The sequence below is a fragment of the Ovis aries genome, chromosome Y (genome assembly GCF_016772045.2).
Source record: "Ovis aries strain OAR_USU_Benz2616 breed Rambouillet chromosome Y, ARS-UI_Ramb_v3.0, whole genome shotgun sequence".
Lineage (NCBI taxonomy): Eukaryota > Metazoa > Chordata > Mammalia > Artiodactyla > Bovidae > Ovis > Ovis aries.
Window position 1 is genome coordinate 3031370 of NC_082741.1, and position 26493 is coordinate 3057862.

At 42.4% G+C, this 26493-nt stretch overlaps 1 protein-coding gene across 1 annotated transcript in view; it reads left to right on the top strand.

Moving 5' to 3' along the window:
• The window catches only part of LOC114111402 (allergen Bos d 2-like), a 74164-nt gene that overhangs the window by 39870 nt on the left and 7801 nt on the right, over positions 1–26493 (top strand). The window contains exons 2-4 of the mRNA XM_060408481.1: positions 12561–12700; positions 12893–12963; positions 14277–14384. Coding sequence (XP_060264464.1) covers positions 12561–12700; positions 12893–12963; positions 14277–14384 — 319 coding nt within the window. The remainder of the gene's footprint in view (positions 1–12560; positions 12701–12892; positions 12964–14276; positions 14385–26493) is intronic.

Here is a 26493-nt window from a genome sequence, read left to right on the forward strand (position 1 = left end):
TTCTAAAAAGGTATATATTACGTACACAGATGTATAACTGAGGGCTTCTCTGGTGGCTCAATGGTAAAGAATCTGCTTTCCAATGCAGGAGATGTGAGTTTGATCTCTGGGTCATAAAGATAGCCTGATGGAAGAAATGGCAACCCACTCCAATATTTTTCCATGGGAAATCCCACGGACAGAGTAGTCCAGCAGTCTACATTCCACAGGGACACAAGAGACGGATGTGACTTAGTGACCGAACAAGAAGAAACGCACAAATAAATTACATTGCCTGCAATATGTACATTTCAATATAAATTAATTTTTAAAAAAAGACTGAGATAACAAAATATGCACCTTACCACGTGACAAAGTCTCGGGCTTCCTTAAGTCTTTGGATTTAAATGTCCAATCACTCACATTGGTCTGCAGTCCACGGTGGGATGCTCTGAGGTCAAAGGAGAAGACCTGGGAAGAAGAGCTGGGAAATATGATGATCCCTGGGGAATCCCACTGTGCATGAAGGACTTTGCAGCCACAACACCTTCATGATGATAAATGAGATTACAGATGATATAGGTGGCACAAGTTACCTGCTATATCATCTCCTACATCCTGGACACGTGCACACGTAACTTAGTGTCTCTCAGCATAACACAACTGATGCACAACTGCTCACTGCTAGTTTCACCAGATGGTGATTCTATACAAACCCACAGGGGCATTCACACAGAGGGACTTCTGTGAACTGTCTCTTGTAGGGAAATTTATCCACAGCTCCCATCAGTAACCTCTTCTATTTTCCCTTTCATGCTCTGGCCAATATCATGTTAATCCTAATCAGCTCAACAATGTATTACTTTTTCTCTTGTTTAAAGGAAAAAAAAAAGAATATGAGCACCATAGAAGCACTAATGTGTCCCAATCATCCATATGAATATAACAGACGCTTTCCTTGAAATCATCATTTCTTATCTCCCAGGATATCATGACCCTCAACCCATGGCTTTCCAACAATGAATCTCCTCTGCTCTTGCTGATGTTACTGAATTCTTAAATTATTCAATGAACTGATTGACGTACATATGTGTCAGTAAGGAAATGTGCCATATTTGAAAATGCACAAAACTTGTAAATCCAATCAGGCAGAAAATCAAGTATACAATGAAGGAGGAAATAACTCTGTTTAGGACACACGGTGTGAATCCTGCAAGTGTTGTGGTGAAAGAGAGAATAAGCCACATTTGGTAGTTTATTATTAAGTGATGTAAGGTTCCCACCAGATGCCACATGAGAGATGGGACTAGTCAGTCAGACAACTTCAAAATAGATTATGTTCTGTCCTGACTGGCACCTGAAACCAAGTCAGTTATGCAGCTAAGCAGTGTTCATCTGCTGCAGGGTGAAGTGAAGTGAAGTGAAAGTCGCTCGGTCGTGTCCAATTTTTGTGAACCTCATGAACCATACAGTCTGTGGAATTCTCCAGGCCAGAGTACTGGAATGGGTAGCCATTCCCTTCTCCAGGGGATCGAGCCCAGGTCTCCTGCATTGCAGGCGGATCCTTCACCAGTGGAACCATCAGGGAAGCTGCTAGTGGTAAAGATTTAGCAGAATACAGTGTTACACGGCCTTGCAAGGTGGCACAGTGGTAAGGAACCTGCCTGGCAATGTAGGAGACGTAAAAAAATGCAGTTTTGACCCCTAGGTCAGGAAAATCCCCTGGAGGAGGAAATGGCAACCCACTCCAGTATTCCTGCCTGAGAATCTCATGGAAAGAGGAGCCCAGTGGGCTCCAGTGCATGAGGTCGCAAAGAGTCAGATGCCATTTACTGATTGAGCATGGATATGTGTACAGCAAAAAGTGAACAGTATTTACTCAAGAAAGAGCACTGATGGTAGTTAGAAAGAACGGGGTCTGTCGTGTCCAACTTGGGGCAGCTAAGTCCAGCTCCACCCCCAGAAGCAGTGGCCTACTGATGCAGGTCCTGAGTAACCTGAGGTTCTGCATAAATGCGCCTCATCAGGGATGTTTTCAAAATAATATTCATTGATTGGTGCCAACTGAAGGGGAAAAGAAAGGAATATTGTGGGTACCCAAAATGATCGTGCGGCTGACTAGCCAAGAAACTGTGAAAAAATGTCTCAGGGAGATGGGAAAGATGAGGTAGCCCTAGACCACTCTGGAGACATTTGGTAGGTTTCTGGGGATGTGGAAGGCTGTGTCCACTTGAAAAACTAGTGGAGGGGCAGGAAGGACAGACTAGAGCCCTGGTCACCCAGAGCTTACTGTAAGCTACATGCACTTTGAATGCATGTTACACCCATACAAAGCTCTCCAAGGATAAGATCTTAGTGCCTGATCACTTGAACTGTTCAAAGAACATGAAACATTAGTGGTTGACTACTAGTCTATGCCGCCTGCATGGATCACTGCCTCGTGTGGCAAAGAATATAACCAATATCATTTCGTATTGACCATCTAACGATGTCCTGTGTGCAGTCGTCTCTTGTGTTGCTGGAAGAGGGTGTTTGCTATGACCAGTGCATTCTCTCTGCTAAATTCTGTTAGCCTTAGCCCTCCTTCATTAGGTACTCTAAAGTCAAACTTGCCTGTTACTCCTGGGATCTCTTGACTGCCTACTTTAGCATTCCAGTCGCCTATAAGGAAAAGGACATCTTTTTCGATGTTAGTTCTAGATGGTCTTCTAGGTCATTATAAAAGTGTTCGACTTCAGTTTCTTCAGCATTAGCATCTGGGGAGGAGACTTGGATCACTGTGATATCGAATGGTTTGCCTTGGAAACGAACAGAGATCATTCTGTCGTTTTTGAGACTGCATCCAAGTACTGCCTTTTGGACTCTTTTGTTGACTATGAGGGCTACTCCATGTCGTCTAAAGGATTCTCGCCCACAGTAGTAGATATAAGGGTCACCTGAATTAAATTCACCCAATCCAGTCCCTCTTGTTCACTTATCTCTAGATTGTTGATGTTCAGTCTTGCCATATTCTGTCTGACCACTTCTCATTTACCTTGACTCACGGATCTAACATTCCAGGTTCCTATGCAATATTGTTCTTCACAACATCAGCCTTTACTTCCATCACCAGACACATCCACAACTGACCGTTGTCTTCGCTTTGGCTACACCTGTTCATTCTTCCTGGAAATGTTTCTCCACTCGTCTCCAGCAGCATATCAGGCACCTACTGGCCCCGGAAGATCAGTGATCATTGTCACATCTTTTTGCCTTTTCATACTGTTCATGGGGTTCCCGAGGCAAGAATACTGAAGTGGTTTGCCATTTGCCATTCCCTTCTCCAGACGTGTGTGGCAAATGGCTATGCATAACTTAGTGAAGGCATGAGCAATTTCGTGTAGGGCCACCCAAGAAAGACGTGTCATCCCAGAGAGTGCTGTCCGAATGTGATCACTGGGGCAGGCAGTGGCAAACCACTCCAGGATTCCTACAGTGAGTACTGCATGAACTGTATAAAAAGGCAAAAAGTTATGAGGTTGAAAGATGAGCTCCACCCCCACCACGTCAGAAGGTCTCCATTATTGCTACTGGGAAGAGTGGAGGACCCCTACTAATAATCCCAGAAAGAATGAAGGTATGCTCACTTATTCCAAATGAAAGGCAATGCCAAACAATGCCAAAGAATGCTCAAACTACCGCACAACTGCATTCATCTCACATGCTAGTAAAGTAATGCCCAAAATCCTCCAAGCCAGGCTTCAGTGATACGTGAACCGTGAACTTCCAGATGTTCAAGCTGGTTTTAGAAAAGGCAGAGGAACCAGAGATCAAATTGCCAACATTCACGGGATCATTGAAAAAGCAAGAGAGTTCCAGAAAAACATCTATTTCTGCTTGATTGACTATGCCAAAGGCTTTGACTGTGTGGATCACAATAAACTGTGGAGGGAGGTGGGAGGGGGGTTCATGTTTGGGAATGCATGTAAGAATTAAAGATTTTAAAATTTAAAAAAAAAAAAAATTTACATTCCCACCAAAAAAAAAAATAAATAAATAAAATTATATTAAACATTAAAAAAAAAAAAAAAAAAAAGAAAATTCTAATAGAAATGGGAATACCAGACCACCAGACCTGGCTCTTGAGAAACCTGTATGCAGGTCAGGAAGCAAAAGTTACAACTGGACATGGAACAATAGACTGGTTTCAAATAGGAAAAGGAGTATGTCAAGGCTGTATATTGTCACCCTGCTTATTTTACTTATATGCAGAGTACATAATAAGAAACGCTGGGCTGGAAGAAGCACAAGCTGAAATTAAGATTGCCAGGAGAAATATCAATAACCTCAGATATGCAGATGACACCACCCTTATGGCAGAAAGTGAAGAGGAACCAGAGACTCTTGATGAAAGTGAAAGAGGAGAGTGAAAAAGTTGGCTTAACATTCAGAAAACGAAGATCATGGCATCTGGTCCCATCATTTCATGGGAAATAGATGGGGAAACAGTAGAAACAGTGTCAGACTTTATTTTTTGGGGCTCCAAAATCACCGCAGATGTTGACGGCAGCCATGAAATTAAAAAAACACTTACTCCTTGGAAGGAAAGTTATGACCAACCTAGACAGCATATTGAAAAGGAGAGATATTACCTTGCCAACAATGGTATGTCTAGTTAAGGCTATGGTTTTCCCAGTGGTCATGTATAGAGAGTTGGACTGTGAAGAAAGCTGAGTGCTGAAGAATTGATGCTTTTGAACTGTGGTGTTGAAGAAGACTCTTGAGTGTCCCTTGGACTGCAAGGAGATCCAACCAGTCCATTCTAAAGGAGATCAGCCCTGGGTGTTCTTTGGAAGGACTGATGCTAAAGCTGAAACTCCAGTACTTTGGCCACCTCATGAGAAGAGTAGATTCATTGGAAAAGACTCTGATGCTGGGAGGGATTGGGGGCAGGAGGAGAAGGGGACGACAGAGGATGAGATGGCTGGATGGCATCACCGACTATAACCTATAAAAGATTCTAACGCACACCCCTTCTGCCCTGTTTGCTGTGAAATCCAGTGAAAGGAGACAGCTTCACTCAAGAAGAACTTCAGAAGTATCAGGAACTGAACAGTGAAAGGGGGACTCCAAATGGAAATATAGAATATGCCATTGAAACAGGTAAAGCCCCAGAGGACAGCAGGTACCCAAAATGGAAATACATCTCTAGGACATTCAAGTCAAATTTCCTATTGACAGAGACATGTTTTATAAAAGCTGTTCTGAAATAATCCTTTGAAATAGAGACATGTCAATGGTAATTTTCCCCCTTATTCATTCTCTTTCATAGACAATTGTCCTCCATAAGAAAAGAGAACATCAGTTGGGTGAGTAGACATGTGACACCAACAACACTGAGCTTTTATTCACTAGGTTCACACTTTTTTTGGGGGGGTGGGGGGGGTTGTACTGCTTTAAGAATGGTATATGTATACAGTGGAATATTACCTGGCCATGAAGAAAAAATGACATAATGCCATTTGCAACAATATGGATGGATCTAGAAATGATCTTACTACGTGAAGGAAGTCAGAAAAAGAAAGGCAAATATATGCTATCACTTCCACATGGAATCTAAAATAACCATACATAAAACAGAAACAGACTCTCAAACACAGGCAAAATTAATAGTTACCAAGGGGAAGTAGCAAGGGATAAACTGAGAGTTTGAGATGAACAGATAGACACAAAAGTAAATGACAAAGACCTACTGGAGAGCAGAGAGAACTATGCTCAATGTCTTGAAATGACTCACAAGAACAAGAATGTACAACGGCATACATTTACCTACATTTTCTCATTTACTGAGGGCTTTCCAGGTAACTCAGAGGTCAAGAATCTTCCTTCCAATGCAGGAGACACAGGAGAGGTGAGTTCTATCCCTGAAAAGGGGAAGATCCCATGGAGCAGGGAATGGTAAACCACACCAGTATTCTTGCCCCGGAAATCCAAAAGACAGAGGAGTCTGGCAAGCTGCAGTCGATAGGACACAAAAAGTGGGACACAATTTAGTGACTAAATAACAACAACAAAGGTATAAATAAATCACGCTGCTGTACGGCAGAAAGTAACACAGTATTGCAAACCAAGGACTTTCCAATTAAAATTAACTTACAGAAAAAGAATAGGATAACAAAGAAGTCTACCTTGCCAGGTGGCAACAACTCCGGGCTTCCTTAGTATTTGGATTAAATATCTAAACACTCACACCAGTCTAGACTCCACGGTGAGATGCTCTGAGGACAGAGGAGGAGGCAGTGTGAAGCCCCGAGCTGTGAGATGTGATGACCCCCCCGGTGAATCCCACTGGGAACGAAGGACCTTGCAGCCGCAACACATCCGTGATGATAAAGGAGACTGCAGACGACGTAAGCCGCGCAGGTGACACAGGATATCATCTCCTACATCTCAGGCCTCTGAATATGTAACCTAGCGACTCTCAGCAGACGAGCTGATGCAGGACTGCTCACCGCTAATTTCATCAGGTGGTAACGCTATGCAAGCCCACAGGGACACACACAGGGACTTCTGTGAAAAGGGTCTTGTAGGATAATCCCTCACGGCCCCACTCACAGAAGGACTTCTGTGAAAGGTGCAGGGAAAATTCTCCACTGGGTCCACCATCCACTGCTTCTCTTTTCTCTTTCATGCTATCACCAACATCATGTTCTTCCTAATCAGCTCAACAAGTGCTACTTTTTTTTTTTCATGTTTAAAGAAATAAACGAAATAAGCATATGAGCAGCACCGAAGCACTAATGTGTCCCAATCATCCAGATGAAGATAATAGACCTTTTCCTTGACATCATCATTTCTTCTCTCCCAGGAAATCAAGAATCTGAACCCACAGCTTTCCAACTATGAGTGTCCTCTGCTCTTGCTGATGTTACTGGATTCTTAAACTGATCAATAAATCGATTAAAGCACAAATGTGTAGTGAACAAAGGTGCTACATTTTGAAATGCACAAAACATGTAATTTCAATCGAGTGTTCAAGGAAAGGGGAAATAACTCTGCTCAGGACGCATGGTGTGAATCATGCAAGTGTCCTTCAAAGAAGAGTGAATATACCACCAATGGTAGTTGTATATGGCAGTATAAGATTCCAACCTGATGTCACATGAGAGACGGGATTGGTTAGTCAAGACAACTGCAAACAGAATCTGAGTTGTTCAGTGTGGCCCCTGAAAACAGCACAGCTCTGGGGTTAAGCAGCATTCATCCGCTGTGGGGCTGCAGGGGTGGAAAGGGTTTTGCATGCAGTCTCACATGGGCTACCTGGGGGTGCAGTGGTAAAGAAAATATACCTACAAATGCAAGAGCTGCAGGAGACACAGGTTAATCCCGAGGTCAAGAAGGGCCCTGGAGGAGGAAATGGCAGTGTTCTTGCCTGGAGAATCCTATGGACAGAGGAGCCTGGTGGGCTACAGTTCATGGGGTCGGGATCGCAAGATCAGACACTATTTATCAACCGAGCACACACACACACACATACAACAAAAGTGAACAGTGTTTACTAAAGAAAGAGCACTGATGGTGTTTACAAAGCATGGGGTCTGTGGTGTCCGACTAAGGGGGCTATTCTCCAGCTCAAACCCCAGAAGCAGAGGCCTCGCTGCAGGTGCAGAGTTACCTAAAGTTCTGCGTGAAAGTTCCTCATCAGACATTTTTCAAAGCAATACTCATTGAATGGTACCAATTGATTTGAAAAAAGGAAAATATTTGGCATCATGTAGGTCATGCCCCTCGAACAGACAAGAGACCAGGAAAAATGTATAAGGGGGATGGGAAAGGTTAGGCAGTCCTAGACCACTCTGGAGACCTCTGGTAGGCTCCTGAGGACATGGAAGGCTGCGTGCAGCTGAAAGGCTGTGGAGTGAATGGGAAGACAAAACAGGGCACTGGGCACGTTCCCTGCCAGGGCTCATTGTAAGCTGCACGCACCTTGAATGCACGTTACAACCACACACGGCTCTCCAAGGTCAAGATATTGGTGTCCTTTGACTCAAGTTGTTGACAGAATCCAGAAAAATGTTGATTGATGTCTATGCTATACTCCCTTCATGGATGACTGCCTTGTGTGCTAAAGGGGCTTGCATGCCTCAGTGAAGCTATGAGCCATTTCGTGTAGGGCCACCAATGACAAATGTGTCACTGTGAAGAGCTCTGACAGAACATGATATATTGTAGGAGGAGAGTGTCAAACCACTCCAGTATTCTTGCTGTGAGATCCCCATGAGCTGCGTCAAATGGCAAAGAGATATGACACTGAACGTGAGTCCCCCAGGTTGGAAGGTGTCCAGTGTCGCTACTGGGAAGGTGTGGAGGACAACTGCTAATAGCCCCAGAAAGAAGGAAGCTATGCTCACTTAGGTCTCACCCGAGCAAGGCAGCCTAAAACAAGAAGCAAAACTAAGAAACAGGAAAAAAGTAACTGAGCAGAGGGACTTCGCTAGGGGCCCAGTGGTTCAGAATCCGCCTGCCAATGCAGGGGACACAGATTGAATTCCTCATCTGGGAAGATTCCACATGCTGTACAACAAGCAAGCCCATGCACTCCATCAGCTGTGCTTGAGGTAAAGAGCCCGGAAGAGAGAACCGTCACCACGAGTCACACCACTACAAGAGCTTAAAACTTCTAAGAGAAAAAGCTGCAGTTTGAATAATGAAAGCAACATTACGAACCAGGCAGGACATACGAACCATTAAATTTTTATTTTCACTTTATTTTGCTTTACAATACTGTATCGGTTTTGCCATACATTGAAATGTTGAAAGAGACATGTGTACCCCAATGTTCATCGCAGCACTGTTTAGAATAGCCAGGACATGGAAACAACCTAGATGTCCATCAGCAGATGAACGGATAAGAAAGCTGTGGTACATATGCGCAATGGAGTATTACTCAGCCATTAAAAAGAATACATTTGAATCAGTTCTAATGAGGCAAATGAAACTGGAGCCTATTATACAGAGTGGTTAAAAAATTATTTTCAAGGATCTTTATCCAGTTGACGATATATCAAATCCTGGGGAATAGGGATATATGACAAGTGGACTGCATTTAACCAATGTGGATGTACAAACACTTAGAAGTTTGCAGGGGGTTAAGGAGTAGCAAGGAAGAGTGAAAGAATAAATGACATGGCTGATTGACATAAGAAACAAGAGAACTAACACATCTGTCTCCTCACATAGCTACCCCATGTACGTGTGTGTGTGTTTGTGTGTATATGAGATTAAAAACACTTAAATTTCTGCTCTAAGTGATTGACATGTAAGTGTGAAGTACTATTCAGTTCAGTTCCATAGTCAAAATGCTGTTCATTATATCTTTCTTTAAGCCATAGGAGGTCTTCAGGTAATTACAACTGAACAGAAAAATGCATACAAAAAGAGAGAAAAAAAAAAAACCAGTAGAACTTCAGTCAATTAAAGCCTTAAGTTTTAATGTGATATCGGCATATGTTGAGGACTCTGTGGCCAGCATTTACCCAGTGATTATTTATTTTGGCTCCAAAATGTAACAAAACTAATGTCTTGCTATTTTAGACATCCTTTGTGAAAATCAACAGAATATATAATATTCTAATGATCCATAAATGGATGAGAAATTCTATTTCCACAAGCTTCTGAACCATGAACACTTTGTTTAGGACACAAACTTGTTGAAGGCTAGTCATATGATCTTCATGTTCCTACTATCTTTAACCTTGCCAAAAATAAAGGCACCAAGAATGGGGAAACACAAACCAACACACACACACACATCTGCTCTTGTGGAAGGGACAGGAATATACAAATAGATTTTGGATATGCTTACAAATTGTGGTGTTGGAGAAGACTCTTGAGAGTCCCTTGGACTGCAAGGAGATCCAACCAGTCCATCCTAATGGAGATCAGTTCTGGGTGTTCATTGGAAGGACTGATGCTGAAGCTGAAACTCCAATGCTTTGGCCACCTCATGCGAAGAGCTGACTCATTTAAAAAGACCCTGATGCTGGGAAAGATTGATGGCAGGCTGAGAAGGGGATGACAGAGGATGAGATGGCTGGATGGCATCACCGACTCAATGGACCTGGAGTTTGGGTGGACTCCAGGAGTTGGTGGTGGACAGGGAGACCTGGTATGCTGCGGTTCATGGGGTCACAAAGAGTCGGACATGACTGAGTGACTGAACTGAGCTGAATACCTACAAAAGATATTCAGTAGAAAATAATAATCATACAGAGAAGACTTTTGGAGAAATTGTGAATTCATATGCCAAATAGAAAAAAAAGAAAAACAAGCTTCGACCCCCTCATTGCTCCTTGTTTTACAACTGACACAGAGAGACTCATAGACCTGTATGTAAGACCAAAAGCAAGAAAGACTCTAGAGGCAAAACACAGGCAGATATTCTGTGACCAACATTAGGTGGTTACTGATTAGAATATATGCCAACCAGGATCCCACACTGGGAACAGTACGCTAGTAACTAAGCCTCAGTCAAAATATTTACATCTCTGAGAGACACCCTTAAGAAAGCACAAGAGAAGCCAGCAAGTGGGGAAAAATATTGGCACATCTATATCTGAAAAGGGACTCTATCCAGACTATATTAAAAACCTAAAAATTTAAAAAAAAACATAATTCACTCAGGAATGAACAGATGATTTGCAGAGATACTTAACAGAGAAAATAGACACACAGCAATCCCACCACTTTATTCATTCAGGAAATGAAAGTTACTACTGTAACTGGACACAGTCACACCCTTATTATAATCTCTGAAATGAAAACAACTGACCATATTGAGTCCTGGCAAGGATGGAGCAATGGAAAGTCTCATCTCCTGTTGGCAGAAGTTGAAAATCAGAAGGCATTGAGATCGAGCAGTTTCACATCCAAGTCTCTACCCACAAGACAACACGGTCAGTTCCTTACAAAGACTTGTCTATGAACACGTATCCATCAACACTGGAATGGATAAAAATGGGACATATCCTGACAATAGTTTGCAGGGGCAATGGTAATGGAGTCTATAAAAATATATAGACGTTTATTCAAATAAATATGCTGAGGGAAAGAAGTCGGAAACACGCACTCAGGAGGAGTGGAATAAGGCACACAGTACTATTTATAAAATGAATAATGGACAAAGATTGAAAAGTAAAGATTGTACAACAAAGGAGGGGAAAGCCAATATTTTTATAACTTCAAAAGGAGAAATACAATTATGAGTACCTATACGGTATACCTGTAACAACAACAACAAAAAAATTGTACATCAACTATGCCACAATTTCAACATAAAAAAACAGAGACCCCTAGGAGGAATTCCCTGAAAACTGATTCCTGTAGAGATACTACATATTTATCTTCTTAAACAGGACAGTACCATCTTTAGTTTTAGAAAATAAACTTAAAGAGACCTCTTCAGTGTGAAAGGAATAACACAGTTCAGTTCAGTTCAGTTGCTCAGTCATGTCCGACTCTTTGTGACCCCATGAATTGCAGCACGCCAGGCCTCCCTGTCCATCACCAACTCCCGGAGTTCACTCAGACTCACGTCCATCGAGTCGGTGATGCCATCCAGCCACCTCATCCTCTGTCGTCCCCTTCTCCTCCTGCCCCCAATCCCTCCCAGCATCAGGGTCTTTTCCAATGAGTCAACTCTTCACATGAGGTGGCCAAAAAAATAAAGTCTGACACTGTTTCCACTGTTTCTCCATCTATTTCCCATGAAGTGATGGGACCGGATGCCATTATCTTAGTTTTCTGAATGTTGAGCTTTAAGCCAACGGTTTCACTCTCCTCTTTCACCTTCATCAAGAGGCTCCTTAGTGCTTCTTCACTTTCTGCCATAAGGGTGGTGTCATCTGCATATCTGAGGTTATTAATATTGCTCCCGGCAATCTTGATTCCAGCTTGTGCTTCTTCCAGCCCAGCGTTTCTCATGATGTACTCTGCATATAAGTTAATTAAGCAGGGTGACAATATACAGCCTTGGCATACTCCTTTTCCTATTTGGAACCAGTCTGTTGTTCCATGTCCAGTTCTAACTGTTGCTTCCTGACCTGCATATAGGTTTCTCAAGAGGCAGGTTAGGTGGTCTGCTATTCCCATCTCTTTCAGAATTTTCCACAGTTTCTTGGATCCACAAAGTCAAAGGCTTTGGTATAGTCAATCAAGCAGAAATAGATGTTTTTCTGGAACTCTCTTGCTTTTTTGATGATCTAACAGATGTTGGTAATTTGATCTCTGGTTCCTCTGCCTTCTCTAAAACTAGCTTGAACATCTGAAATTCCATGGTTCGTGTATTGCTGAATCCTGACTTGGAGAATTTTAAGCATTACTTTACTAGCGTGTGAGATGAGTTCAATTGTGGAGTAGTTAGAGCATTCTTTGGCACTGCCTCTCTTTGGGATTGGAATGAAAACTGACCTTTTCCAATCTTGTGCTTAATAAGATTCAATGTACTTCTCATCTGTGGTAAATGCAGAACCAAGACAGTGCTGTGTATTGGTGGCGGACCAGAAAAGAGATTGACTGATGTTAACAGACACCTTCCTTGTTAGGTTACAGGAGAGTGGCACACCATTTACGCAGCTGCAGATAACAAGGAGAAGATTGTGAAAGGGGGCCCGCTGAGGTGTTACTACCATCAGATTGAATGTATCAACGACTGCAAATACCCCTCCCTTACATTTTACGCCAAGTAAGCACAATCTGACCCAGCTGAAAACAAGCAGTCTGTTGATTTCTGACATGGGGTCCCGTCTCCAATGTGCAGTGAGAGGTGTGAGTCATGGCTGTGAAGTTGGGTGTGTGAACTCTATTCACGGAAGGGTGTCCTCAAGCCCTGGGAAATGAACAGTCAGAAGGAATGTCTTGTCTGTTTGGTTTTCAGGGATGACAGGAGATGCCAGTTATTCACAGAAGCGCTAAAGAGACAAGAAGGAGATGTTTATGTCATAGAGTGTGAGTGTTTGAGCTTTTCAGAAGAGATGTCTTCCAGAAAACCATGGAACATGTTTAGATGGATAGTCTCTGTTTCATCCAAGACAACTAGATGTCTGGATGGGTGAACTATTTCCTGTACTCATTACCAATGCAACCTTGGAAAAGCCATTTAACTTTTCAGCAATCAATTCTGTCCCACAACACCAGGATGAGGTGCAAGGTTGGAATGTGGCCACTGATGGTCTCTGAGAAAAAGCTCCAGAACACTGACTCCTCATGTTCCTTGGGCATGGAGAAGTGTGATAACCTACTTAGGACTGTAACAACTCTCTCAAAATTTTTTTTGTTTCATTTGACCTACACGATCAAATTTGCAAAAACTAAAGAAATTCTTTAAATATTAAAGGTTCTTCATTAGCAAGTTTAGTAAGTAGAACATGATTAACTTAAAGCCCCCCAAATTACAACAGCTAAAATAAGAGCCCAAAAGTTTAAACTAATTTTACAGAATTGAAAGGGACTTTATACCATAGACTTCTATCTCTATAGCTTAAAATAAGGAGAAATAATTCTCAAATACACATATCAATCTATAATTTGAAAGCCGTATTAACAGAGATTCTATCTCTGTAGTTGAAAATAACAGAAAATAATTCTCAAATATTAATATCAATATTGTAATATATTAAGTGATCAAGTGTCCATATATTTCACTTTCATGGAAAAAATGTAGAACGGAGGACTCTAATCTCTGTCTGATGAATCTTTTCTAATTTCAACTGTGGACACACAGCCACAGGATCTAATCTGAAATCACTGCAGAGTGTATATGTCCAACATTTCACAATAGACTCATTTGTACCTCTTTTTTTAAGCTCTTGTCCTAGGAAATAACTCTGGATTGGGCATTAACTTTCATTGTACTATGATTCATTCAAATTCTTAGAATTCCTTTCTAACCATGACTGCACCTCCATGTTGGATCACAAAACTCTTGAAAATTTAACAGTTGGAGCTTGTGAGCTGGTATGAGACGGCTGAGGTTCAACACTTAACTACAGCTGCAATGAGAAACGTTGCCTCGTCCACCAACTGCTGAGTCTAGAAGGCTGGAAGTCTTTCATCTTCAGAAGAAAGGGGTGTGGAGAAAGTTTTCCTAGTTCGCCAGCTGTCTGAACTGGTTTCAGCAACACACCGCTAGAAATGTCAGTGAGACAAGGTTCACCGTCCGAGGGACGACTGATGATAGCATGTGAAGAAGAAGACGCGGTCAAATGAAAAGAAAAGAAGTTGATCATATTGAGGCTTGATTTCTTCTTTTTCTGTTACAGTCACGGGTACCAATGTTTTGCAGTTGACTTATGTGTCGGACAACATGGTGGTAACTTATTTTGAAAATGATGATGGAGAGAAGATCACAAAAATAACTGAAGGTGTTGGTACACACTGTAGTTGATCCAGTACAAAGTAGATGTGTTCCTATGATCAGCATTTTTATACTAATGTGAGAAGTACACAGATACTTTATATTATGGCTTCGCTGCTGTTCAGACAGGAAAGAACTCACCTGCAATGTAGGGCACTTGGATTCTCTCCCTGGGTCAGGAAATCCCTGGGGGAGAGCATATGAACCCACTCCAGTATTTTTGGCTGGAGAACCCCATGGACAGAGGAGACTGGCAGGCAAGAGTTCATGGGATCAGAGTCAGATAGGACTGAGCAACTAACCGTAGCCCACCATATGAAGAAGCCCAGAACAGACGTGTGTTTACACAGAGAATTCAGACTTCATGTGACATGAGTCAGGGATATAGAAAGTCTGTCTACGAGAAAAATGAGGACATGTACCTACTGGGAATTCTATCAGATGGCATTTTTAAACATGAGATACACTTGTCCCAGATTCCAAATGAAATACTCCAGGAAGCTCCATGAGTTTCTCACCAAGTATCACACAACAGAGTTGCCAGGTCCTAATGCCAAAGAGAACCAAGGTTTACGTCTGAGTTTAGCTGGCTCACAGGTCACGGCCATGGCTGCATTCATCTCTACAACAAACTCTTTCTTCTTTGTCACAATGTTTAAAATACTGCCCGAACTTGAACGCTAAGCTCTGCAAATACCTCTCGATGACACTGAATTCCGCAGAGGAAGTGTGGACAGGCACGTCAATCATTCTGCCATCGCGCAATCCCCTGGGTTCTCTGACATCCCGTTATCCTTTCTGCTACTATATGGGCATCGGAGGTGGATGGCTGTTCTGTGTCGTATTTGAGGATGACAAAGCCTGAACGAATCCCTGAGTGGGCCATGCGATGTTTTTACCAAATGTGGGTTCTTGCTGCCCGCCTTTCAAAAGCCAACTAAGAGCCCAGCTTCGTAGGAAGGAATGCCTGCTTTCATTCATATGCTGAAAACAAAGTGGGAGGGTCGACTTCTGTCCAAAGGCTGACTGCCCCACCCCACAACTGGCAACCAGTGGGGCAGGAGCTCTTGTAAACAGAGGGAGGGGGCTTCTTGCAGAAACAGCAGTCAGCTCTGACAGTCGTTTTGAAATTGGCCGTGAGCGGGTGACCAGCATTATCTTGATGTATTCGGTACAGTTAATCTTCAGTTCCAGGGTCGCTATGTTCCCATCTCCTGGACGTCAGTTCTCTAAATCGTGGCAGCTTCTGTCGTGGCTGCAGTCTGGTTATCAGGTAGTAAACTTGTCCACTAGGTGGGGGTTTCAGTGTCTGTAAGACAGCTCGCAGGATATGACCCAGAGTAATATCTACTGCCCTTGCAGAGGAACCACAAGTCCTCGTCTTTGCTTCATGACTACATTATCATTATTTCATCTCCTTTGTCTGTTTTCCTTTGCTATCTACATCCTCAATTCTCTGATTAAACGTATTCTTTGACTAAAATCTTTCACAGACAAAAGGCAGGCAGAAAATGTCAGAGGTGGGGCAAGGAACGTAAGGTCCTGCACCGTCTCATTGGGGGGTCAGTGTGCTTTTGATAATTCCGAATCATTCCCCTCTCCATTCATTGCATGAGGGTTCATGAAAACCCCAGGGATGGAATTCTAGAATGCACACAAAGTGAGCAGGAAGAGTTAGAGTTGGAAAGAATTCTGAGTCTCAGACTCGCCATGAACTTCTTCAGTGTACCACAAAGTATTGCATCTCACTGTGAGCTTAAGCTCACAGGTGAATGATCTGTAGCTCACTCAGTACTTGTGAGAATGGGAACGTGATAACATGTTAACCATGTGGACTTCACCCCATGGAGAAACCGGAAGACCTGTGAGCACACTCAGGCACGTCTGTGGAACACTACCTGGAGAGCAGGGTTTAGGTGATGGGGAGAGAATGGTGCTGCTGAGTCTTACTGGACACTACAGGTAGGAGCCAGGTGACTCTCTGTAACAATAAAGGATTCTCATGCACACCTCTTATGCCCTGTTTGCTATGAAATCCAGGCAGAGGAGACAGCTTCGCTCAAGAAGAACTTCAGAAGTATCAGGAGCTGAACAGTAAAAGGGGGATTCCAAATGAAAATATAGAAAATGTCATCGAAACAGGTAAAGCCCCAGAGGACAGCAGGTATCGGAAATGAAAACACATCACTAGGACATTCCTATCAAATTTCCCTTTCGCAGAGACATCTGTTATAAAAGCTGCTTTGAAATAATCCTTGGAAACAGAGGCATGTCAGTGGCCATCTTTCCCCTTATTCATTCTCTTTCACAGACAACTGTCCTCCACAAGAACAGAGAACATCAGTTGGGTGAGTAGACAGGTGACAGGTAGCAACACTGAGTTTGTTTTCTGTAGGTTAACATTTTTTGGGGGAAGGGGGGCGGGAGGGTATTTTTAACTGCTTTAAGAATGGGATACATACGCAATGTCATATTACCCAGTCATGAAAAAGAATGAAATACTGTCATTTGCAGCAACGTGGAAGGACCTAGAGATGGTCTTACTGGGAGAAGTTAAGTCAGAAAGAGAAACACAAATATATGCTATCACTTCTATGTGGAGTCTAAAGCATGATGCACACGAACCATTCATAAAACAGAATCAGACTCTCAAACATAGAGAAAATTAGTGGTTACCAAAGGGTAAATTAGGAGTTTCAGATGAGCAGATACCCAGTAAAATATATAAAATAAACTAAAAAGATCTACAATGAACTATAGTCAATGTCTTGTAGTAACATAAAAGAAGAAGAATTGATAAAAAGGTATACATTTACCTACACACACACACAAACACACACACACACACACACATATGTATTAATGAGGGTTTCCAAGGTGACTCAGAGGTCAAGAAACTGCCTGCCAATGCAGGAAACACAGGAGAGGCTGGTTCTATCCCTGGCTCAGGACGACCCCTTGGAGTAGGAAATGGAAACCCCATCCAATATTCTTGCCTGGAAAATCCAATGAACAGAGGAGTCTGGCAAGATATAGTCCATAGGACGCAAAGTTTGGGACACACCTTAGTGACTCGGAAACAACAAATGTTTAGATGAATTACTTTCCTCTATACATGACACTAATGCCACATAAAGCATCTGTCTACAATGCGGGAGACCCAGGTTCGATCCCTGGGTCAGGAAGATCCGCTGGAGAAGGAAATGGCAATCCACTCCAGTACTATTGCCTGGAAAAGCCCATGGACAGAGGAGCCTGGTAGGCTACAGTCCATGGGGCCGCAAAGAGTTGGACATGACTGAGCAACTTTCCTGTTCCTGTAATACAGCATTGTGCATCAACTACACATCAATAAAAATCAATTTTCAAGAAGAATGGGATGACAGAACATTTCACATTGCCGCTGGCCAAAAGCTCAGACTTCCTTAAGTATTTGGATTAGATATCTAAAGACTGACATGGTCTAGACTCCACAGAATGATGCTTTGAGGACAACGGGGGTGGTGTGATGCCCTGAGCTGTGAGTTACGATGATTGCTGGGGAATCCCACTGGGAACGACTTGGTAGCCACTACACATCCCTGATGAAATATGAGCCTACAGAAGTCACTTAGTTTACAATCTCCTACATTTCACAGCTCTGAATACGTAATGTAGTACCTCTCAACATAAGACTTGATACCAGACTGCTCACAACTAATTTCACCTGGTGGTAGTTCTGTGCAACCACACAGGGGCAAACACACACAGATGAACTTCTGCAGAATGAATCGCGTAGGAAAACTTCTACACTGTTTCCATTAAAAACGGTTTTTCTTTTATAATTCCACCTCTGGGCAATATCATATTAACCCCAGAAAGCTCAACAACCTTTTACTCTCCTTTCAGGCTCAAAGAAAAAAATGAAGGAAGAATACCGGCAGCATCGAAGCAGGAATGTGTCCCAATCATACGTATGAAGATAATGGACCTTTCCCTTGAAATCATCATTCCCTCTCTCCCAGGAAATCATGACCCAGAACCCACGGGTTTCCAACTAGGAATGTCCTCTCTTCTTCCGGATGTTACTGGATTCCTAATCTGATCAATAAATTCATTCCTGCATATATGTGTAGTGAACAAACTTCCATTGGCCAATGTGCACAACACATAAATTCAACTATGAAGAAAATCGTCCTTTGTACAACAAAGGAGGAGGTAACTCTGTTTAGGACATGTGGTGTGAGTTCTGCAAGTGTGTTTCCGAGAAGAGAGAAAAACCCACAGAGGGTAGTTGTATATGGTGACATAAGGTTCCTATCAGATGTCACGGGAGAGATGGAATTGCTTAGTCAGACAACTTCAAAAAGAATCTGAGCTGTCCTGAGGAACACATGAGAACAACTCAAGTATGGGGTTAAGCAGTGTTCATCGGCTGTGAGGTTGCAGGGGCTGGTAAGGATTTTGCAGCCTGCAGTCTCCCAGGGGGCACAGTGGGAAAGAATACACCTACTAAGGCAGGAGACACAAGGATAAACTTTGATCCCTAGGTCGAGAAGATGCCCCAGAGGAGGAAATGGTAATCTGCTCCAGGATTCTTGCCAGGTGAATCCCACAGACGGAGGAGCCTGGTGGGCTACTGTCCATGGGGTCACAAGAGTCAGACGCAATTTATCAACTGAGCACACACACACATACAACAAAACTGAACAGTGTTTACTAAAGAAAGAACACTGATGGTGTTTACAATGCACGGGGTCTCTCGTGTCCAACTAGGGGGTGCTACTATCCAGCTCAACCTCAGAAGCAGAGGCCTTTATGCTGATGCAGATGCAGAATTACCTAAAGCTCTGCATATAAGTTCCTCATCAGACATTTTTCAAAATAATAGTCATTGATTGGTGCCAACTGATGGGAAGAAAATAGCATCATGGGTACCCAATAGATCATGCAACTGGACCAGACAGTTCTGTTCAGTTCAGGCACTCAGTCCTATCCATCTCTTTGCGACCCCATGGACTACAGCACTCTAGGCCTCCCTGTCCACCACCAGCTCCCTGGGTTTACTAAAACTCATGTCCATTGAGTCGGTGATGCCATCCAACAATCTCATCCTCTGTCATCCCCTTCTCCTCATGCCTTCAATCTTTCCCAGCATCAGGGTCTTTTCAAAAGAGTCAGCTCTTTGCATCAGGTGGCCAAAGGGCTGGAGTTTCAGCTTCAGCATCAGTCCTTCCAATGAACACCCAGGACTCATGTCCTTAGGATGGACTGCTTGGATCTCCTTGCAATCCAAGGGACTCTCAAGTGTCTTCTCCAACACCACAGTTCAAAAGCACCAATTCTTCGGCACTCAGCTTTCTTTATAGTCCAACTCTCACATCCATACATGACCACTGGAAAAACAATAGCCCTGCCTAGATGGACCTTTGCTGGCAAAGTAATGTCTCTGCTTTTTAATATGCTGTCTAGGTTGGTCATAACTTTTCTTTCAAGGAGTAAGCGTCTTTTTATTTCATGGTTGCAGTCACCATCTGCAGTGATTTTGGAGGACCTCCCATGCAAGAAAAAAACAAAAAACAAAAAAACAGTTTGAGTATTCTTTGGTGGGACCAGAAAAGAGACCAGGAAAAATGTTTAAAGGAGATAGGAAAGATGAGGCAGTCCTAGATAACTAGACAACTAGGGCAGTCCTAGACAGCCCATGTTTCTGTCATGGGCTTCTGAGGATAAGGAAGGCTGGGTGCACCTGAAATCCTGCAGGAGTGAGAGGAAAGGCAAAATCAGGCACCGGGCACCCACCTTGCCAGGGCTCTTTGTAAGCTAGATGCATTTAATTGCTTGTAACAACCACACTGTGGTCTCCAAGGTCAAGATATTTGTATCCATTAACTGGAGTTGTTGACAGAAAATGGAACAGTAGTGGTTGACGACTAAGCTATACCCTCTCCTGGATCACTGCCTTGTGTGCTGAAGGAGCTGGCATAACTCAGTGAAGCTATGAAACTTTTCGTGCAGGGCCACCCAAGGCAGGACAGACCATAGTGAAGAGTTCCGAGAGAACGTGACCCACTGGAGGAGCGCGTGGCCAACCGCTCCAGTATCATTGCTGTGGGAACCCCATGAGCTGTATAAAAAGGCAAACAGACATGACACTGACAGATGAGCCCGCCAGGTTGGAAGGTGTCCAATATTGCTGCCGGGGAAGAGTGGAGAGCGACTCCTAATAGCCCCAGAAAGGATGAAGCTGCTACTGCTGCTGCTAACTCGCTTCAGTACTGTGTCTGACTCTGTGCGACCCCATAGACGGTACCCCACCAGGCTCCTCCATCCCTGGATTTCTCCAGGCAAGAACACGGGAGTAGGTTTCCATTTCCTTATCTGCAGCCAGCATTTATTCAACAGTTATGTGTTTTGGCTCCAAAACGTAGCAAAACTAATGTCTTGCTCTTTCAGACACCCTCAGTAAAATGAAACACACACTACTCTGGCTTCCCTGGTGCCTCAGCTGGCAAAGAATCTGCCTGCAGTGCAGGAGTCTTGGGTTCAGTTCTTGGGTTAAGAAGATCCCATGGCGAAGAGAATGGTTACCCACTCCAGTATTCTGGCCTAGAGAATTCCAGGGACTCTATAGTCCATGGGGTCACAAAGAGCTGAATGTGACTGAATTACTTTCACTTTTGAATATCCATAAATTGATGAGAAATCCTATCTTCTCAAGCTTGTGAACCATGAAAGCTTTGCTTTTGAGACAAACTTGTTGAAGGCCATGCATGTGATCTTCACGTTCTAACTGTCTTTAGTAAGTAAGTGAAGTCGCTCAGTCATGTCCAACTCTTTGCGACCCTATGGACTCCCAGCCTGGACCCCCAGGCTCCTCTGAACATGGGATTTTCCAGGCAATAGTACTCGAGTGGATTGCCATTTCCTTCTCCAGCAGATGTTCTCAACCCAGGGATTGAACCCGAGTCTCCCGCACTATAGACAGACGCTTTACCGTTCTAACTGTCTTTAAGACTGCCCCCCCAAAATGAATCAAGAATGGGTAAACACAAACCAGAACACAAAGAAATCTGCTCTAGGGGAAGGGATGGGAATATAGAGACAAACAGATTTTGGATACAGATGCAAAGGAGATTCAGAAGAAGATAATAATTTTATAGGGAAAACTATTGGAGAAATTGGAAACGCACATGCAAAAAAGATACCAAGAGCTCAATCCTTTCATTGCTCCATGCTTGACAATTTACGCAGAAACTCATAGACCTACATTTAAGAGCAAAAGCAAGAAAGACTCTAGAGGTGAAGCGGTGGATAATCTCTGACTAAAGATTAGGTTGTTACTGATTAGAATGTATACCAACCAGGATCCCACACTGGGAACAGAACGTGAATAATCAAGCCTCAATTAAAATATTTACATCTTTGAGGGACAAGCTTAAGGAAACACAAGAGAAGCCAGCAACGATGGGGGAAATCTATTGGCATATCTCCATCTGAAAAGAGACTCGTGTGCAGAATGTGTTGAAAAACGTAATAACTTCATAGAAAACAAACAAATAATTCACTCAGTGATGAACAAGTGACTTGCAGAGACACTTAACAGAGAAAATAGACAAACGGCAATTCCACCTCTTTATTCTTTCAGGAAATGGAAAGTACCATGGAAACTGGATACAATCACACATTATTATAATAATAAAATGAAAATGGCTGACCCCACTGAGTCCTGGCAAGGATGGAGCAATGGAAAGTCTCATTCCCTGTTGGCAGGAATCGAAAATCAGAAGGCATTGAGATCCAACAGTTCCACGCCCAAGTCTCTCCCCAGAAGATAAGATGGCTCACTTCCGTACAAAGACTCGTCTATGAACATGCATCCGTCCACACTGGCATGGATAAAAATGGGACATATCCTGATGATACTATGCAGGGGTAATGGGAACAGTCTATAAAAAAATATAGATGTTTATTCAGACAAATATGCGGAGGGAAAGAAGTTGGAAACACACACGAGGAAATGGAAGTTGAGATACAAAGTGCTATGTATAAGATAAATAATGGACAAAGATTATCTGAAAAATAAAGATTGTACAACACAGGGAATAAAAAAACCAATATTTTTATAACTTCACAAAGAGAAATAAAATTATGAATACCTCCTATAAGGTACACCTGTAACAAAAAATATTGTGCATCAACTATATTTCAATTTCAATATTCAAATAATATAGACCTTTCTGAGGAATGCCCTGATAACTGATTCCTGGTAGACACCACATACTTATCTTCTTAAACTGAAGGCGCCATCATCAGTTTTAGAAAACAAGCTTAAACAGACCTCTTCAATGTGAAAGATATAACACAGGAGCTGTATAAGAAGCACAGAATGCCAAAATGCTCCGCTGCCAACCAGGATGTCAGAAGACCACATCTATGTAACCTACGTCTTGTGATTAAACACTGTTAGATCACTATGTACTCTGCCAAGAGATGGGTCCTATAAAAAGTGGAAGCAATGCACATTCTGTCCAGTAACTGGGCACCCTCAGATTCTGTAGAAGGACGATGAGAGTCAGAAGTTGCAGGTTCTGTTGCTGAGTCTTGTCCTTGTCCTGGTTTGTGCCGCCCAGGAAACTCCAGCTGAGATAGACCCCTCAAAGGTACCCAGCATGAGCTGATCTGCTAGAAGGTCTTGCTTGTTTGAGTGTGTGAGTGTGTGTTTGAGTGTGTGTGTCTGCGAGGTTGTGTGTGCACGTGGCACAGATATTCTTTTATATGTTTCTATACATGAACAGCTTGTATACATATCTTGGTCCACGTATCTACATGAGCATAATATCACCCTCTGTCTATCTGCTCTTTCCCTTTTTTTTTCTTTTTTAATCTTGTCTGTATGTTAAAAAAAAGTGCTATCATTCAGAAAGTTATGAACTGTGACAATCTTTATTGTCATTGTTTCATTTATTTCAAATAACTCTGAATTCTCTGCTAAAATCTCTGAATTTGATGTTTTCTGCTCCAACAGGAAAGACAATTTCATGTCGTGTTATTCAGCAAGGTAGGGGGTATAACTCCTCTTTGCTTAATAAGATTTAATTTACATCTTTTCTGTGGTAAATGCAGAAGCATAGTAGTGCTGTATATTGGTGAGTAACCAGAGAAGAGATGGACTGGCATTTATGAGCAACTTCTTTCTTAGGTTACAGGAGAGTGGCGCACCATTTATGCACCACAGACAACAAGGAGAAGGTTGTGGAAGGGGGCCCACTGAGGGGTTACTATCCTCAGACTGAATGTATCAATGACTGTGAATACGTCTCCCTTACATTGTATGCCAAGTAAGCACAATCTGCCTCCACAGAGAACATGACTTCTGACATGGGGTCTGGTCTCCATGTGCACTGAGAGGTGTGAGTCATGGCTGTGAAGTTGGGTGTGCAAACTCTATTCCAAGAAGGGTGTCCTCAAGCCCTGGGGAGTGAATGGTGATGAAGGAATGTCTTGTCTGTTGGCTTTTCAAGATTGACGGGAGATGCCATTTATCCACAGAAGTGCTAAAGAGAGAAGGAGGAGATGTTTACGAAATAGGATGTGAGTATTGCAGCTTCTCGGGTTGTCTTCCCCAAACCAAAGAACGTGTTCAGATTGATAGTCTCCGTTTCATCCAAGACAACTAGACGTCTAGATCGGTGAACTATTTCCTCTACTCATTACCAGGGCAACCTTGGAAAAGCCATTTAATTTTTTAACAATCAATTCTTTCCCGCAACACCAGGATGAGGTTCAAGGGTCGAATGTGGCCACTGATGGTCTCTGAGAAAAAGCCCCAGAACATTGACTCCTCACGTTTCTTGGGCATGGAGAACTGAAATAACCTACATAGGATAATAAGGACTTTTTCACAATTTTTTCTTTCACTTGACCTACATGATGAATTTTGCTTTAAGTAAAGAAATTCTTTAAATATTAAAAGTTTTTCATTAGCAAGTTTGGTAAGTAGAACAAAATTAACTTAAAGCCCTAAAATGACAACAGCTAAAATAAGAGTGAAAATTTCAAACTAAATTTTACATAATTTGAAAGGGACTTTTAGCATAGACTTCTATCTCTATAGCTTAAAATAACGAGAAATAATTCTTAAATAGGAATATTAATACATAACTTGAAAGGGTAATTAACATAGATTTCTATCTGTAATAAAATAACAGGAAATAAATCTCAAATATTAATATCAATACTGTAATATTCTATCCAGTGATCAAATGTCCATGTTTCATGATGACGGGAAAAAATATACAATAGAGCACTCTAATCTTGGTCTGCTGCATTTATTTTATTTTTCAGCTGTGGAAACACAGCCACAGGAAGAAATCTGCAATCATTTCAGAGTTTATGCGTCTGACATTTTGCCATAGACTCATTTGTGCGTCTTCAATTAGCCCTTCTACTACTAAATAACTCTGGATGATGTACTAACTTTGATTTAAATATCATTCATTTAAAATTTTTGAATTCCTTTCTAACCATGACTGTACTGGCAAACTGGGTCACAAAATTCCTGAATATTTAACAGTCAGCTCTTGTGAGCTCGCATGAGATGGTTGAGATTCAAACCTACTAGAGCTGCAATAAGCAACTTTGACTCATCCACCGACTGCGCAGTCTAGAAGACGGGAAGTCTTCATTCTCTTCAGGAGAAGGGGGTGCGGAGAAAGCTTTCCTAGTTTACTAACCAGTTGACTAACCAGTTCTAACAGCACATCGCTAGAAATCTCAGTGAGATAGAGTCAACCATCTGAGGGAAGACTGATGATTGCATGTGAAGAATAAGACACTCTCAAATGAAAAGAAGTTAATCATATTGAAGTTTGATTTTTTTTCCTTCTGTTATAGACACGGGTATAAATGTTTTGCAGCTGATTCATGTACCAGATAACATGCTGGTAACTAATTTTGAAAATGGTGATGGACAGAAGATCACAAAAGTAACTGAAGTTGCCAGTAGGTACTGTAGCTTACCCAATATAAACTAGATGTGTTCACACGATCAGTGTTTTTACAGAAAGGAGAGAGGTACACACATAACTTATATCAGGGCCTGACTGGTGGTTCAGATTGGAAAGAACCCACCTGCAGTGAGGGACACCTGGGTTTGATCCCTGGGTTGGGAAGATTCCCTGGAGGAGGGCACGGGAACCCACACGACTATTATTGCCTCGAAAATACCCATGGACAGAGGAGCCTGATAGGCTACAGTCCATGGGGTCACAAAGAGTTGGGCATGACTGAGTGACTAAGCACAGAACCTTATATGGAACACACTGGAACAGACGTGTGTTCACATGGAGAATTCAGACTTCACGGGACATGAGTCCGGGATATAGAAAGGTTGTCTGCTAGAAAAATGAGTAAACGTATCCACTGGGGATTCTATCAGATGGCGCTTTTAAAAATGAGATACACAAGTTCCCAAACCAATACAGTATTGTAAAGTAAAAAAAAATAAAATAATAAAATAATTTTTAAAATGAATTAAAAAATAAAATTAAAAAATAATAAAAGCAGAGCTCATTCAATTAAAAAAATAAATAAATTTAAAAATAAAAGCAGAGCTCAAGAACTATTAAAAAAAAATGAGATACACTTATCCCAGACTGCAAATGAAATATTCCAGGATGCTCCATGACTTTCTCGCCAAGTATCACACAACAGAGTTGCCGGGTCCTGACACCAAAAAGAACCAAGGTTTAACTCGGAGTTTAGCAGACTCACAGGTCCCGGCCATGACTGCATTCATCTCCACCACAAACACTTTCTTCTTTATCACAGTCATGAAAGTACTGCCTGAACCTGAACCCAAAGCTTGGCAAATACCACTGGACCGCATTGAAGACTGCAGAGGCAGTGCGGTCCGGAATGTCAGTCATTCTGAAATCTGGCCAATCCCTGGGTTCACTGACATGTCCCTCTATCCTTTCTCATATTATACCCTCACTGGAGATGGGTGGGTGTTGTGTCTGGTCTTTGAGGATGACAAAGCGTGAGTTTTTTCCTCAGTAGCATCTGTGATGTGATTACCAAAAGTGGGTTCCTGCTGCCCACCCTTCAAAAGCCAAATAAGAGGCCAGCTTCATAGAAAG